Source organism: Thermobia domestica, chromosome 12 (assembly GCF_964235325.1).
Source record: "Thermobia domestica chromosome 12, izTheDome1.hap1.1, whole genome shotgun sequence".
NCBI classification, from domain to species: Eukaryota; Metazoa; Arthropoda; class Insecta; order Zygentoma; family Lepismatidae; genus Thermobia; species Thermobia domestica.
In genome coordinates this window covers 41,180,986-41,196,569 of record NC_137465.1, presented here as the reverse complement: position 1 = coordinate 41,196,569, position 15,584 = coordinate 41,180,986, and the positions used below count along the sequence as shown (strand labels likewise).

Below are 15,584 nucleotides of genomic sequence, written 5' to 3'. Positions count from 1 at the left end.
ACTATCTGGCAAAGACCTGTTTACTGTGAAGTGGAAACGTGCAGATAAAGTCAAAACTCTAGCATTCCCGAGTAGTGTTAAAATCAGCAGCGATATCTCCGTCGATTCGAATCTTTTGTTTCAGAGACTGTTAGTTGTCGCTAATGCAGGCAGCACATCTTTAGAGGAGACCTTAGCGCATGAATTATATGCCTACCCACCAGCTTTATTTGAGTCACCCAGCATGATGCGTAAGGCAGACAAAGCCCCACTGGCCTATGCGATACTAGAGTTCAGCAAGCAGCAGACCGCACAGTTTGAGGAAACGGAGCCAGACAATATTCTGTATGTCTTAGACGGAGGATCTGTTACATAGACTACCATGGTGTAAAGGCAGTTCGTACGACAATATCGCTGCATCATTTGTTGAGTATACGGTTCGTAAATATGGCACATCAACCATCGTGTTTGATGGGTATGGAATTTGCTCACTATTGTTCATTGCAACTGCGCTACCGGGTGTGCAAGAACGTATTGTACTTGAAGAAAGCATGCCCTTCCATATACTATTGCTTGTGGTGTGTGCCAAGAAACTGAATGTTTTAACTTTTTAAATGAATATGGTGAGGACAGTGTTAGCGTAGGCGATGACGATGTAGATGTGTAATTTGCCTCCCAAAGTCTTTCGTTATTCCCATTCTTTTGCTTAAGAATATTTTTGTTTTATGTATAGTACTTATATTAAAGCGACCTTTGATTTAAAGAAAGAAACAAGATTTTTTCATGCGTAAAACGATTATCAGGGTTGCCAGAGCACAAGAAAGGTAAAAGTGTAGATTTTCCCAATTTTTTAAAGGATTCTTCTTCTTCTTTTCCTACAGGTTGGGAACAGGGGGCACAAACTATACGTCGTTGGCAAGGTGGTTCCATAAGGTTTCCAACGCTGTATGCTTCATGTCTCTGTGACAATTAGGGAGGATGCTAGATCTAAGAAACAGAAGTTAGACCACAGTAAAAAAAATACACAGAGTGACCCTCCTTGGTCCGCGGTTCCGAATTTTTATCTCCCTTACTGTTGAACCTACGCCCTTCATTTTATAATATTATTGTTACCAATGTCTGGTCTACGCGTAGGAATTTTTCTGCCGGCGTATGAGGGTGTACAGTATTCCCAGGGTCCAAGAAATATCAATTAAAAAAACAAAAAATCGACTTTCTTATTCTTCTTCTTCTACGGATTGGGCATGATGGGTACAAAAGTCACTTCGTTGGAATTTGTGGTCTATGACCGTTTCAAGGAGGTATCATTTATGTATCTGTCAATTAAGAGGGCTACTAGAGCCGCCAACGTAGTCTACGATTTTTTCGAAAAACCATTGTCCGCCATTTTGAAAACCGTTTTTGGGGGTCTTCCCGTGGTCCGATTTTGGATATTTTCATCAGGTATGGTACCTAAACAAAATACAGGTGTAAAACTAAAGGTTGCTATTTTGCCCAGGTCAAACCGTATTTTGACTCGACTAGAATGGTAGCTTGTCAGTATGATATGCTTATTCCGTTAAAAAATCGATTTAAGGGCCGTTCGATTTTGTGGCCCCCTGATCCAAAAATGCGTCAAAAGATTCTGTATATTTCAATCAAAAATTTTCTTGTAGGCCTTATATCTGAAGAACTACATATAGTGTAGCCAAAACCAAACTATCACTTAACTCAGTATGATATGCTTATTCTGCAAAAAAGTACGAAAACTCGATTTAAAGGCTGTTCAAAAATGTACCCTCTAATTCAAAAACTAATTATTGATCAAGATCGCAATCTTTTGATTCATTTTTTTTGGGGGTGGGGGGGATTATTCCTATTTTTTCATTAATCTAGATAATACTTATACTGCAATTTGGTAGGCATTCGAAATTCATGCCGTTAACTCTTTCTAAGATACACTATAGTTTCCGTTGTGATGGACAAGATCATGTCTGTGTGGATTTTCTCGAACCTCCCCCGTTTCCTCCTACATTACCATTCCATCAGTTCCTTTCAAAATCGTCATTTCCATTAATCATCTATCATCATTTGCCTATAGGGCATAACTATCGAAGTTAAAACAGAAATATTTTCCTTTCTTCAGATTTATGTTATAGACTAGTAAATTTATGCACTTGTCGTAAAAAAAAAAATCCTTTTGATTTCACGTTTAACCTAGGAATCCAAGCTTGTATAGCATGTCAAGGTCTACCACCGTGCCAAGTTTGATCCAGATCTGATGAGTTCGAATCGTGTCCTATGCCACCAAAAATCAATGGTGGATGATGTAATCCTGAAATGGAAACGTCACAGTGTCACCAGTGTCTCGAAACGGCCCAGAAGACCCAAGAAATTGATGGACAAGGACGGGAGAGTTCTGAAACGAGCGGTATCCAGCAATCGCCGTCAAACTGCACTGCCATCCAGCACGAGTTCCACACTGCATTGGGCACATGTTTCACTGAACACTGTCAGAACAGAACTGTATGCACTTCGTTTCCATGGTAGAGTAGCTGCCCACAAGCCACTCATCACTCCAACGAATAAAACCAGGAGGTTGGTATAGTTTAAGGCTCATCGATTTTAGACCCTAGACCAATGGAAACATGTGTTATGGAGTGATGAATCACGCCACATGTGTTTCATGTCAGATGGTAGGGTGTGGGGACAACCCGGAGAACGCTTCTTACCAGACTGCATTGTGCCAACAGTGAAACTTGGTGGTGATGTAATGGTGTGGGGTGCATTTTGTTGGTTCGGCCTAGGCCCGCTTGTTGTTGTGCCCCGTAACATGACGAGTGCAAATTATCTGGACATTTTGGATAATTCAGTGCTTCCCACATTCTGGAAATTCTTTGGAATGAACCCATGTTACTATTAGGATGATGATGCCCACTGCTATAAAGCTGCCAATGTAATGCCGTGATATGACGAGAACAATGTGCGACGACTCCAGTGGCCTGCTCAATCACCTGATTTTAACCCCGTGGAACATCTGTGGGATGAATTGGAGCGGCGTTTAAGGTCCAGACCAACTCGTCCAAATTTGCCTGCCGTACTTGGAACCGCCTTGCAGGAAGAGTGGGCTACCATCCCACCTGATACCTATCAGCAACTGGTGAAAAGCCTTCCTCATGTGATATATGCTGTGACCCAGGCCAAAGGGAGTCCTATCCGATATTAGGTACGTCCTGATTTGCTTCATTCCGAAAGTTGTGGGGTGACCAGTGACTTGGTACATAGCGCATGTTCTAACTCACGATATCCCGATCGGTGGCACGTATAACTTTGGGATTCATCTAGTTATAACATCAAATACAAACACAATTGTCTCGTTGGGATCTCAGCAGAGCCAGTTTGTGACCTGCGCTTGTGAGATTTTTCCCCCTATGATATGTTACAGTTACGGTAAACTTATTGGAGTTTTCATATACCAAAACTTAAAAGTAACTTTTTTTTTCATATACCAAAAGTTAAAAGTAACTTTTATCTTTTTATTTCGTATTTCTTGATATGTTCGTCCATCTCTGACGACCAATGTTAAAGGCAAAAGTTACTTAATTAGCAAACATAGTTTCTAAAAAAAGTGACCGAGGAAGTTCTGTCGCTTTTTGTGGAGGTCTGTATTCAATTGGCCCTCACACCGTAAGTTGAATGCGAATGGAGATAAGCCGAAGGCCAATTGCTGGTGTGGGTATATCCGACATACTATCTGGTCGTGGCAGTTAAGTTACACCATGAACTTACGTAAGGACAGAGTGAACATGGAACCTCCACAGAGCGTCATAAGGGCGTGTATGCTGTACGAGTTCACACTGGGGTCAAACACCGCTGCAGCGAGGCGGAAGATATGCCAATCCTTTGGTAAGGGTGTCGTGACTATGCGGACAGTGGAGCTGTGGTTTAACAAGTTTACGGACGGTAACGAAACATTCGAAGACGCACCACGTGCCGGAAGACCAACACATGTATAAAATAAAGATCTGCAGGCAGGAATTGAAGCGAACAGTGACCAGACATGTGAGGAACTGGGACTGCAATTCAGTGTGAGAGGAGAAACCATTCGGCAGCACCTCTATCATCTTGGGAAGTACATGTCGGCGTAATCGTGTGGGTCGATGGGTCCCACATGATTTGACTCCGAGCCAGAACGCAACGCAAGCAGACACCTCTTGTTTTTTAGCTGTTTCGTCTGAGGAAGGAGTCATTTCTGGACAGAATGTTGACATGTGATGGGAAGTGAGTCTTTTACGAAGCTCCACGGCGCCGTCATAATTGGTTAGCATCCCATGAATCGGTTCCAAAACAGCCCAAACCAGTACTTCACCAGAAGGTTCTCCTATGTGTTTGGTGGACTGCTCGCGGTATCGTGCATCGAGAAGTGCTACCAGCTGGTCATAGCATCAATGCAACTGTGTACTGTTAGCATTTTAAGCCGTGTTCAAGAAAAACTAAAAATTCTGGAGCCAGCACTTCTGAATTGCAAAGGGATCCTCCTGTTACAGGACAACGCTAAGCCTCACGTAGCTAAAATGACCTGGGACGCACCACTCAACGCCTTGAATGCGAAACACTATTGCATTCGTCATACTCCCCGGATATTGCACCGTCCGATTATCACCTGTTCCATTCCTTGGACAATCACCTTAGAGGCCGCCAGTTCAAATCCCTAGTTGAGGTGCAAAATGCACTTGATACCTTCTTCGCTTCACTGCCCACCATGTTCTACCGCGATGGAATCCATGGCCTTTCAGAACGTTGGCAGAAGTTCGTCGATGCTGATGGGGGCTATTTTTGATCTTCCAGGTACGTCTTACGTGACATATCGATGTCCGAGGGTGGTGAGTGAAAAAGCAACAGAACTTTCTTGATTACCTTTATACAAGGCAAAGAACAATGAACAGGAGAACAACTGAACAATTTAATTTTGCAAGAAATAATAAAATCTGCACTTACTGCTTGTGAAAACAGAGATATAATAAGCGACAAAGGTTTGTAGTTTTATTTTAAATTCTTTTTTAAGACATGATATTTTATTTGTACTTACAATCTGATAGTTCTGTATTTTCCTCCCTGATGAATATGAAGATGATGCATAAGTATTAGACAGATATGCATTTGCGTAATAGTGTGATTTGTAGATTTGTTCATCACTTCCAATTAAAGAGCCCTTATTTTCCCCCCGAAAAATACGACACAAATTGAAAGGTCTTATAATTCGCCATTTCCAGGGTGAACTGAAAATTACTATGAATGAATTTCCTAAGAAAATCACGCAAAACACTTTGTTAGTAAAAATTTTGGTGATGCGCGTAGAGACAGTTAACTATGTTTCTTTTAGATATTTGTTATCAAATTTAACCATTCAATCAGATTTGATCAAATGCTTAGCATTCTTGCCTTCAATGCGGGAGATCCCTTCGATTTCCGATGGAAGTAGATATTCACATCTCAAATTACCTTGTGGTCCTTCATGTGATTTCGCTTCTGAATGTGAATTTCTGTTAAATCCACGAAAAAAAAATAATAATTGTATCAGACACTTTATCCTTGAGTATGAATATAACTCGAACAAAATGCACTGTAAAGCTCTTCGATCGATAAAGACTGTCAACAAGTTGTGGATGAGATCAAGCTCTTATGGAAGACGACACAACTCTGACCAACGAACTAGATTATTACATAGTAGCTTGATCTATTTTCGCTGATTTGAAAACCATCAAAAAGCATGAAAACTAAATTGTGTGGGCAATGTATTTAGTATGAACTTCTAGGGAGTAAATGGGAAAAACAAATGAATTCAATTTCTACGATGTTAAAACTGAAATATGTCAAATTTTATTTGAAGATTTTCCTTGTAAATAGTTTTTCATATCTTACGCTTCCTCTGACAATGAGCCTATAGCTAACACAAGGTTTTGGTTTTAGTAAGTGTCGGGTTAGTTATGAAGTGTGCTATTACAGTTGAACGTATTATTGTGATTCAGATTAAACTGTAGATCCACGTCTCATATGGTCTCAGTGCTGAAAGGGACGCTAAAGAGAAGGACTTCTTAACAGAGTAGTTACCACAGATAAAGTCTAAGTGTGCATATGTATAAATTCTAAAATGAAAGAAGTGAGCACAACATAGAAAAGTATCTCAACACCCACCTCTAGCTACTAAGGTCAATTTGTCTTGTTTTGAAGCCACGAAGTTGTGATACTAGCTGAACACTTTTACGACAGGTCTACGAAAGCAGAAGCATACTACAAAGATTTGCTACAGAATTTGTAGGACGCTCTTAAGGAACATAGACGGGATTTGACATTAAAAAGTATGTTGGAGCTAACGATGAGCCTATACACCATGCTGGGGGAGTGAGTGAGTTTTATTCATCGTTGTAACTTTGTCCCATCCACGGTGCTCATCGACCTAGTGCATTCCGCTTTCTATCTCTATCCAAATTTGAAGAGTCAACTAACGGGAAGACATTTTCACGATGATGGTGAAGTCACTACAAAAGTGCGAACTGGTCTGTAGACACTGTCGACGGTGATATTAAAGAACTTCCATAAATGTGAAACGTATGGCTACAGGAAATGTATATATGGAGAAGGAAGAGTTTGTAGATCAAATTTCAGATCAACACATCCGGACTAGTTTGAAAGCACTTCAGGCCTTCCCTTATCAATTCGATATATCGAGCAAAATTTCGAATCCCATGTGTCTTGATGTGACGGTTTAATTGTTATCGTTGTTGTCAAATCAAGTTTACTAACTGATGAAATCCTTAAAAATAGTATATATGAAATGCAGGACAGTATTTTTATTTGTAAATGGAAAATTGTGTGTGTTATAAAATATTTATTTAAATGGAAACACACCTCGGCAATTAAAAACAACTGACCCAATCCTCTCGTTTCTAACTCACCAAATAACCGTACATTTTTCCAGGTCTAACGGTTGTCACATGGAAAGAAGTGTTTCATTTTCAATATGAATACATACCCATTTACCCTTATCTATATTCACTGAAAATTATCGAAGAAAATTTTCACACCTACACACCATGCATGATTTGTCTCATTTTGAAAAATTATAAATAAACACAAGCGTTTCTTTTCATATAGAACATCAAAAGAGTATAATATCCCTAATTACGTTTCGAAAGCAACTACATACACAAACATATAGTTAAAGATTTCTGTTACGGTAGCTGAAGACCTAGATTGCCTAGTGACACCCTATATCACTAGGATTAGGGCAAATAAAAGATTTAAATCATTTATAAGCCAAATTTATACATTATGTGGAGTGTTTTACAAAAGTAACATCAGCACAAGTTTAACAGAATAAACAAAATATGTTAATACATACAAATAAGGTTGTATCAATTTTATTCACGTAAAAAAATGAGTTTTTTGATCACTTGAGTTTTTATATTAATTTGTTTACCATAAACATTTATACATGTGATCATTCAAAACATTTTATTTCTACACAAATTACAATAACTGACAGGAAAAATAATATATTTAACTACCTACTCAACATTAACTAACGCATTACGTATAATGAAATGTCATTAAATCATGAGAAACAAAGCTTGTGTACATGTATAGCACGGTTTGCAATCTGATTTTGCTCTTCCATGGGAGAAGCTTGCAATCGACTAGATCTAATCCTTGCTACTTTGAATGAATTTGTTCCAACAGTCAGAAGATGGAGGAACAGGAATCACCCAGCCAAGAGGAATAGCTGATGCCATAACAGCGTCATTGGACACTAAAAATTTGTCCCAGCTACGCCTGAAATTTATAAATTTTGTTACTATACCTTCAGAAAATTTGTAATAATTTATTACATAAGATATATATTTTTAGGGAACTTGTTGAATATAAGAAGTATATTGAATTCACTAAAAAATGCTATTTACGAAACTTTCTATCGGATGGCATCAATCGTCGTCTATCTTTAGCTATGTGCATGCTTTTAATGGTTCACACAACGTGGGGTTCTATTTTATCCTTGCCGAGACAAATACTCGATATCGTTTGAAATGGATACAAAAATTGTAAAAATTTACGAAGCGGTGATTGCGAGGTGGTATCAAAAAGTTTCGAGACTAATTCTGTTTACAAGAAAGTACTTTATCTACGTTTACACACTATCATCTTCAAAACAGTCACCTTGTACAGCAATACAGTGTTTCCAGCGTCTCTACTGCTGCTGGAATATGTCTTGGAAGTCTTCTTTCCGAAGCATGCCTAGCACCTTCTGCGATTCGCGCTGGACCTCCACAATGGTGTCCAAACGCCGACCTTTCAGCTAGAACTTCAGATTCGGGAAGATGCGGAAGTCCACAGGAGCCAAATCTGGCGAATAGGGTGGATGCAGAAGTGCTATAATCTTGTTTCTGGTGAGAAACTCACGCATGAGGAGAGCACGATGACAGGGTGCATTGTTGTTGTGGAGCAGCCAGTTTTTTGCATGCCAAAGACCCGGTCGCTTTCACTGAATGTCTTCCCTCAGACGCCTTAAAACCTGGCAGTAGAACTCGCTATCGATGGTCTGGCTCCTGGGGACGAATTCATGATGCACAATACCGCGAATGTCGAAAAAGACTATGAGTATACACTTGGTCGAGCTGCGGACCTGTCTTGCCTTTTCAGTCGTGAAGATGATCGTATTTTCCACTGTTAAGACTGGTGCTTTGTCTCATGGTCGTACCCGTACACCCCATGGCACGCGGACGGTGTTCTTGGCAGATTTCGACGCGGCGTTCCGTCTGCTCGAGTCAGCAGCCTGGAGACAAGCTTGGCACCACCATCATGGCACATGTTCAAATCATACGTAAGGATTGCCTCCACTGTTACAAATTACACACTAACAATAGCAGCAATGTTGTGGATTGTTTTCCGATGGATTTGCCCAGTTTCACATAGAATTACATGTTTGCTCGTTGTTCTAACTTACTGTCCATTGTGAAATCGCAGACGTGATAACTAACGTGGTCAGATCAGCACCAGCTGCACAGCTCGCGATGTACACAGGACGATGACTCTTGGTACACTGACTTATGAAAGTCCGTGCTCTTTGTGCCTGTGCGTGCAGCCCTGCGCTGTCATATGTTGGTGTGTAACGGAACTAGTCACGAAAATTGCGTCACATCATAGGTTTGTCAAAAAAAAAAAAAAAAAAGTCTGGTTCAAGATGACCCTGCATGAGAAGAGTCCGGTTCAGGAAACTACTTTACAGAATAATTATCAACGAAAATTCGGCAGTTTGGCATTTTACTTCCTAGCCCGCTTAGTGCAAAAATGCGTGAAATTAATTCTGACTTGATTTTGTTGCGTTTTTTAAAAACCAAATTATTTTGTTTAGTCTCACATCATCTTCCTCTGTAACATAGAAAGATGGCAGCAGAATAGTTTATTATTATTATTATTATTATTATTATTTAAAAAAAAAGGTGAGTCAGAGACTTACACCATCTTTTTAGCAAGTGATGTGTAGGTATTAGGCAATTTTGAAGGACCATTAAATGAGCAAGGCTGACCTAATCCATGTCAAGACCAACTTTTTATACACCAGTGAAGTTATAAGTCTTGCAATATTCTGGTACACAACTTACTTATATTTATTGCAGTAGAATTCAAAGTATAACCCCTCGCGTTGGACTGTCTACTGCCACCTTCTTGCCAGTCCCTAGATACTACGTCTTATCCTTAGAGGCAAAGAAGTCAACCACTGCTGTTTCCGCCTCCTGCTGGTTGGTGAAGCGTCGTAATTTCAGGAAGTGCGTCATAGATCGAAATAAGTAGTAATCTGTAGGGACAAAGTCAGGACTATATCCCGAGTGTGGCATCAGTTCGATGTTATTCAAGTTCCTGAATTGTTTGTTACTCTTTCGAGCCGAATGTGGTTTTACGTTAGCGTGTTGCAGGAGGGCGTGCTTTCAGTTCACAATGCAGAATATCTTAAGTGTAGTACATCCGCTCCAACCGTTTGGACTAAAGGTCGGCATTGATGGTACGACCGTTAAAAAAGAACTCAAGTGAATTATCCCTTGTAGTTCCACTACACACAGGGCATGACTTTTATGCTCGAAACGATCCTGTTTGGCGACCACTTCTGGAAGTTAGTGTTTGCCCATTCGGATTTCGGATAAACAGATACTTCGCGTAACATGTGACAATCCTTTCAGCAAACTCACATCATGCGGATTTTCCTACGGTTTCGGCACACATTCACTCTCTTCTGAGCCTAAGCTGGGGTCAACTTAGATGACACAATATAGTAGCTACTTTTGTTTCTCTCGAGTTCATGAAGGTGAAGCGCTAGTGGGCTGCGAACGGCTGGCCGAGTTGGTTTAACGATCGTCGTGTGTTGTGGATGGATTTTTCTCAATTGTATGTCGTATGACCTTAGAATCTATTACCTGGGACGACCTGACTCGGGCTAATCTTCGGTATTTTTTACAACCTGCACGAAATTTCTGGAATTAACAAGTCCCTGTGCTGTGGTTCATTGCATCTTTCCCTTTCGCATGACAAATGTTTTGAACTGCTACCGCAGCGTTATGGCGGAATTCAAACTCATACAGCAACAGTTCATGTATTATATGTAAAGCCCGGAATTAATGGCGAAATAAAAGCCCGAAAACGGCTGGCAAAATTGCAAAATAAACATCCAAAAATGGCAGGTAAAATGGCAAAATAAACTAAACGAGCAATCACGAACTTTGCGGGAAAAATTAGATACTAAAATATGTAAAAGCTATAATAGGCTATAATTCGTTTACTAATCCAATAAAATATTTCATTTTGCACTTTGTACTTACTACTTAAAATTCTGGAAACTTGCGGAACCCGTGAAGGGACGACATCTAACAATCCATTCGCCATTCTTCAGTAGTAACAATGAAATAACCTAAAAACACTATCACATTTTATTCACACGCGGTTACATTAGCACAAACATTCAAAGCACATACACTACAATAGCAGTTTATTTTCACTTACGAAAGGTTTTTCATATTTTTGTTCTCCGAAATTATTAACATCTTTTTAAGATTTTCAAAGGAAAGACTTTGTCTCCTGTCAGAAAGAATTCGCTTTAGATGTGAAAATGATCTTTCCACATCTACAGATGTCACTGGAGCATACTTGAAACATGTAATTTGGGAAGGATCCATGTCACTGTCAACAGTTGTATCAGCATCACCTTCCATAACACTAGCGATGTCCTTCAATTTTTCCAAATCTGGATTAGCACTTACAACACGATCACACTTACGCCGAATATACTTGCCGTTGTCACCAGGTACAACACTCAGATCATTGAGAGTATCACTGAAGATTTTCAGAGAACTAGCGAGTTTTTTTTTAATTTTTATTTAAAGCTTGGCAATAGCATCTGGTAACTTTGCAAAATGTGTTGCAATGAAGACTAAGTCCGTTTTCAAGGAATTCTTCTTAAGCAAATTTTGAGCAACCTTAATTGAAGACGCATCATCCTCATCAAAAGTATAAATGATTCTTTTGATGGGTTCAAAGTTGTTAGCATAATAGAGAACAGCTGTAATCCATGTACCCCATCTCGTTAAGACAAGCTGTGGTGGAAGCGGAAATTCAGGGGCTAATTTGCGAAACTCGCTTGTTCGTGAGGGAGCTTTCAGAAATTCCTTTTCCACATTTGACACAAGAAGGTCGTCAGGAAAATGAGAACGAACTTCCTCTGCAATTCTACACCCTCCATTCCAAAAGAAACCGAACGTTTTAAAAAAACAAAAAAGCAATGTACATTTTGGAACAAATCATTTTTATTAATCAATGTATTCCCCTTCTGCATCGATACACATATTTGCACGCTCCAACAAGTTGTCAAACGACTTCTCCATGTCCTTTATTGGAATGGTCTTTAGGACGGCGGTCGTCGCCTTCTCAATGGCATCAATCGATGCGTGCCACTTTCCTTTCATCGCCAAATGCAGTTTCGGGAACAGATAGAAATCGCACGGAGCGAGATCTGGTGAATAGGGCGGATGATGCAACCGAATAATGTGATTTTTGACCAAAAATTCAGTTACAAGTCGCGAACGATGTGATGGTGCATTATCGTCCAAAAGAGTCCAACTGCCGATTTCGCGATATTCGGCCCGAATACGACGAATTCTTGCCAGCAAACGCTTCATGACGCCCAAGTAAAACTCTCCAGTGACTGTCTGGCCGGGCTGAACAAATTCTTTGTGGATAATTCCTTTTGAATCGTGAAAACAAATCAGCATCACCTTAACTTTTGACTTCACCAAGCGACTTTTTTTGGGTGTTCCTTCATCCGGCGCTCTCCATTCAGCACTTTGCCGCTTTGTTTCGGGCTCATATTCAAAACACCACGTCTCGTCACCAGTTACAATCGATTTCAAGAAGTTTCGATCCTGCCGAGCACTTTTAACGATGTCTTTGCAATGCGCAATTCGATCAACTTTTTGGTCTTCGGTGAGTTTGTGTGGTACAAACCGCGAATTAACCTTCTTAAGGCCCAAAACTTCGGTCAAAATGCGGTATGCGGTTGTTTGAGGAATGCCTATTTCCATTTCAATAACTTTCACCGATGATTTTTTGTTATGTTTGATGAATTCACGCACTTTTTCGATGTTTTCTTCCGATAATCCGGTTCTGGGACGGCCTGATCTTTCGTTATCATCCAGCGTCTCTCTACCCGATTTGAATCGCCTGAACCACTCGTAAACTTGCGTACGGGATAGACACTCATCACCATATGCATTTTGTAGCATTTGGTGCGTTTCACTAAAAGTTTTACCCAGTTTAACACAAAACTCAATTGCAGCTCGTTGTTTGAAACTCATTTTCCGACCGATGTACACAACACACTGACAGTTGAAACGCAATAACTTTGTTGCCGTGCATCCAAATGTCATGACATTTATACCAGTTGTCAATGAGGGACTACGCCATCTACCGGTAAAATATTACAACAGATGGCACTAGTGGTACTATTTGTTTTCAAAAATTCGGTTTCTTTTGGAATGGAGGGTGTAGGTAGCGCGTGTGCCAGACAGGTGACATGCAGCATACGTGGGAATAGAACCTTAAGGGCTTTTGCTGCACTTTTCATGTATGCAGCTCCGTCTGTGACAAAAAGAACCTTATCGTATTTTACACATTCTGGCCACAGAATACTCAGCGATTTTGTAAAAACCTGTTTAATTGCCGTACCATTTACTTTTTCCAGAACTTCTGATGCAATCAAAAATGTTTGTGTGCCTTCTTCCCCTCCCAAAGTTCCAATTACAATGTTGGCAATGGAACGTCCTAGAATATCGCAAGTTTCATCAATTGAAATTCATATATTTTTGTCAGCAACACTTTTACGGATATCGTCAATAGTTTTGCTGTACGCGCTATCAACGTAAGTCTTTTTCAAAGATGATTCACTTGGAACTTTTTGTTTTGTGTATTTCTCGAGAAAGTTTCCAAAGAAAACATTTTCTAATTTCCATAAAGGAATGTCCGCGTTAATTAGAGCTTCACATACATAGGCGCCGACTTTGGGGGGGGAAGGACACTTTTGCCCCCCCCCCTTCCCCAATATAATCCGGCCGAGGAAGAATTAACAAAGAGAAGCAAGAATTTCTGTTGTAAACTTCGTCATTCCTTTAATTCAACGTTAGGAATAGCCTTCTAGGAATGGGTATGAGTCGAGCTAAAAGTCGACTCGACTCGAATTCGAATCGAGTTCCGAGTCGAGTCAAACGTAATTTTCTCGAGTCGAGTTCCGAACCGAGTCGCTGTTTTTTAGGTCGAGTTTCAAGTTGAGTCGAGTTTGATAAATGGCTCGCTCGTTCAGCTCGTTTTAAAATCATGGCATGATTAGACTGGAAAGCGAAAGCCATGAGAAATGTAAGCGATAAAGTGGAATACTTTTAGTATTGTTCACGAGAGGGGACACTGCTTGTATCTCGTTTCGTCTCGATAACGAGACGACAAAGGATTTTATAACGAGGCCTCAAATGTGGTTAGCACCAATTTAAGTATATACTTTAGTTCTTACCATTAAGGCTGACACCTGCACGGTCGAATTTTTGAGTCCAAACAGAAGCTCAACTCGGGTAGTGATGTAAACTTGCTCGGCTCAGTTCAACGGAGCGAAATGCTCGAGCCGGTATGGTTGGGATGAGCCATCGATTCGCCCCAACTGAGCTATCAGCTCTGTTCGTCTCGGTTTGGGTGAGCCATTGGGTTAGATCGGCTCACCCAAGCCGACAACTCTAAGCCCGAGCCGAGCAGTTTTGAACATGTTTGGCCAGCGCCCTATAACTTTTAACAATATTTGGCCTTAGCCAAATCCTTGCTTCTCCGGAACTCAAATCCAGAATCTCGTGAACGATGGCCATGCCTCCTGGACTTCACAACTACCGAGGTCGGCAGTCAATTAGTTTTTAGTATTCAGATAGAAACCAGCTATCTCTCATGTTTATACACGGTGTTGTTATAATAATAATAATAATAAATAATAAGTTGTAGTAAAACTAGTATCATCGATAATAATTACACTGTCTATGTAGGATAGTTGAAGAGAGTACTTGAAACTACATAAAATTTAGCTCCATTTGGCTCGTTCTGGCTCGACTCGACTCGAAACTCGACCTGAATTCGAGTCGAGTTGGAGGAAAGTTTTCGGGCCGAGTTCTCGAGTCGAGCTTAAATATGTCTGTCTCGAGTCGAGTAGAGTTTCAAGGAAAACTAGCTCTAAGTCGTTCGTGGCCATAACTACAGCCTTCTTATTCGATAGAAAAGGTGGTTTTCAGACTGGTGTTGAACAGAGCACTGAAGCTTCAACCAACACTCTGGCAACACTGACCTGACAAGTGAAGATCAATGCAGTGTGAATTTTGCAGCGGAGTAGCGGATCGAGATTTGGGGGGGAGGGAGCCTTCATCAAGCAGTTAATTGAAAACGGTTGAATACGATGATGATATATTTATTCATTGATTGGACCCCCCAATATTTTCTTCAAGTTGGCGCCTTTGTTCACACAGACCATTCGCAAAACTGTTAGTACGCGAAGCGGGATTCGTGACTGTTCCAAGATGATTTTGAACCTTTTCACCAGCTGCTTTGAGTGTCCTTGACGAATTGTGTTTTGCAGTTTTTATATGATGTGTTACAAAATAACGCTTTTCAGCGGAAACCACAATTTCACATAACTTACAAAACCGTACAGAACCGTCTGTTGAAAACACAGTACGCCCGAACTCACTCACAAATTTTTCCAACTTCTGTTGCCTAGAAAGACCAACTTTCGGCATCTTGAAATACTGAAACGCACATATATACCAGTTCTGTATCACGCACGCCTAAGATTCACAATAACTGCCCACCTGGCTACTTCTTGAAAGTAAGCATCTTCGTTTGTCATTCCAAGAACCGAACACTGCTTCAAAATTCCAAGAACTGAATACGCACTAGCATCCCCGCTCCTCTACTTGTCACATTTCAACAGCAATAGACCAATTATCAGACACCGAGATCGCTTGGCCAGATAAGAGAGACACAGATCTGTGGTATGCTGTCAT

The 15,584-nt window shown here is 40.4% G+C and overlaps 1 protein-coding gene across 4 annotated transcripts in view; it reads right to left on the bottom strand.

The window, feature by feature from the left end:
• Positions 1-7,264: 7,264 nt before the first annotated feature.
• The window catches only part of LOC145666425 (uncharacterized), a 32,908-nt gene continuing 24,588 nt past the window's right edge, over positions 7,265-15,584 (bottom strand). For 3 of the 4 annotated variants that reach the window (XM_081733640.1, XM_081733641.1, XM_081733642.1), the window contains one exon: positions 7,265-7,791. In XM_081733640.1, coding sequence (XP_081589766.1) covers positions 7,662-7,791 — 130 coding nt within the window. In that variant the 3' untranslated portion in view covers positions 7,265-7,661. Of the gene's footprint in view, positions 7,792-10,826; positions 10,916-15,584 lie in introns of all 4 variants that reach the window. The other variant, XR_014127743.1, reaches the window with a different exon arrangement.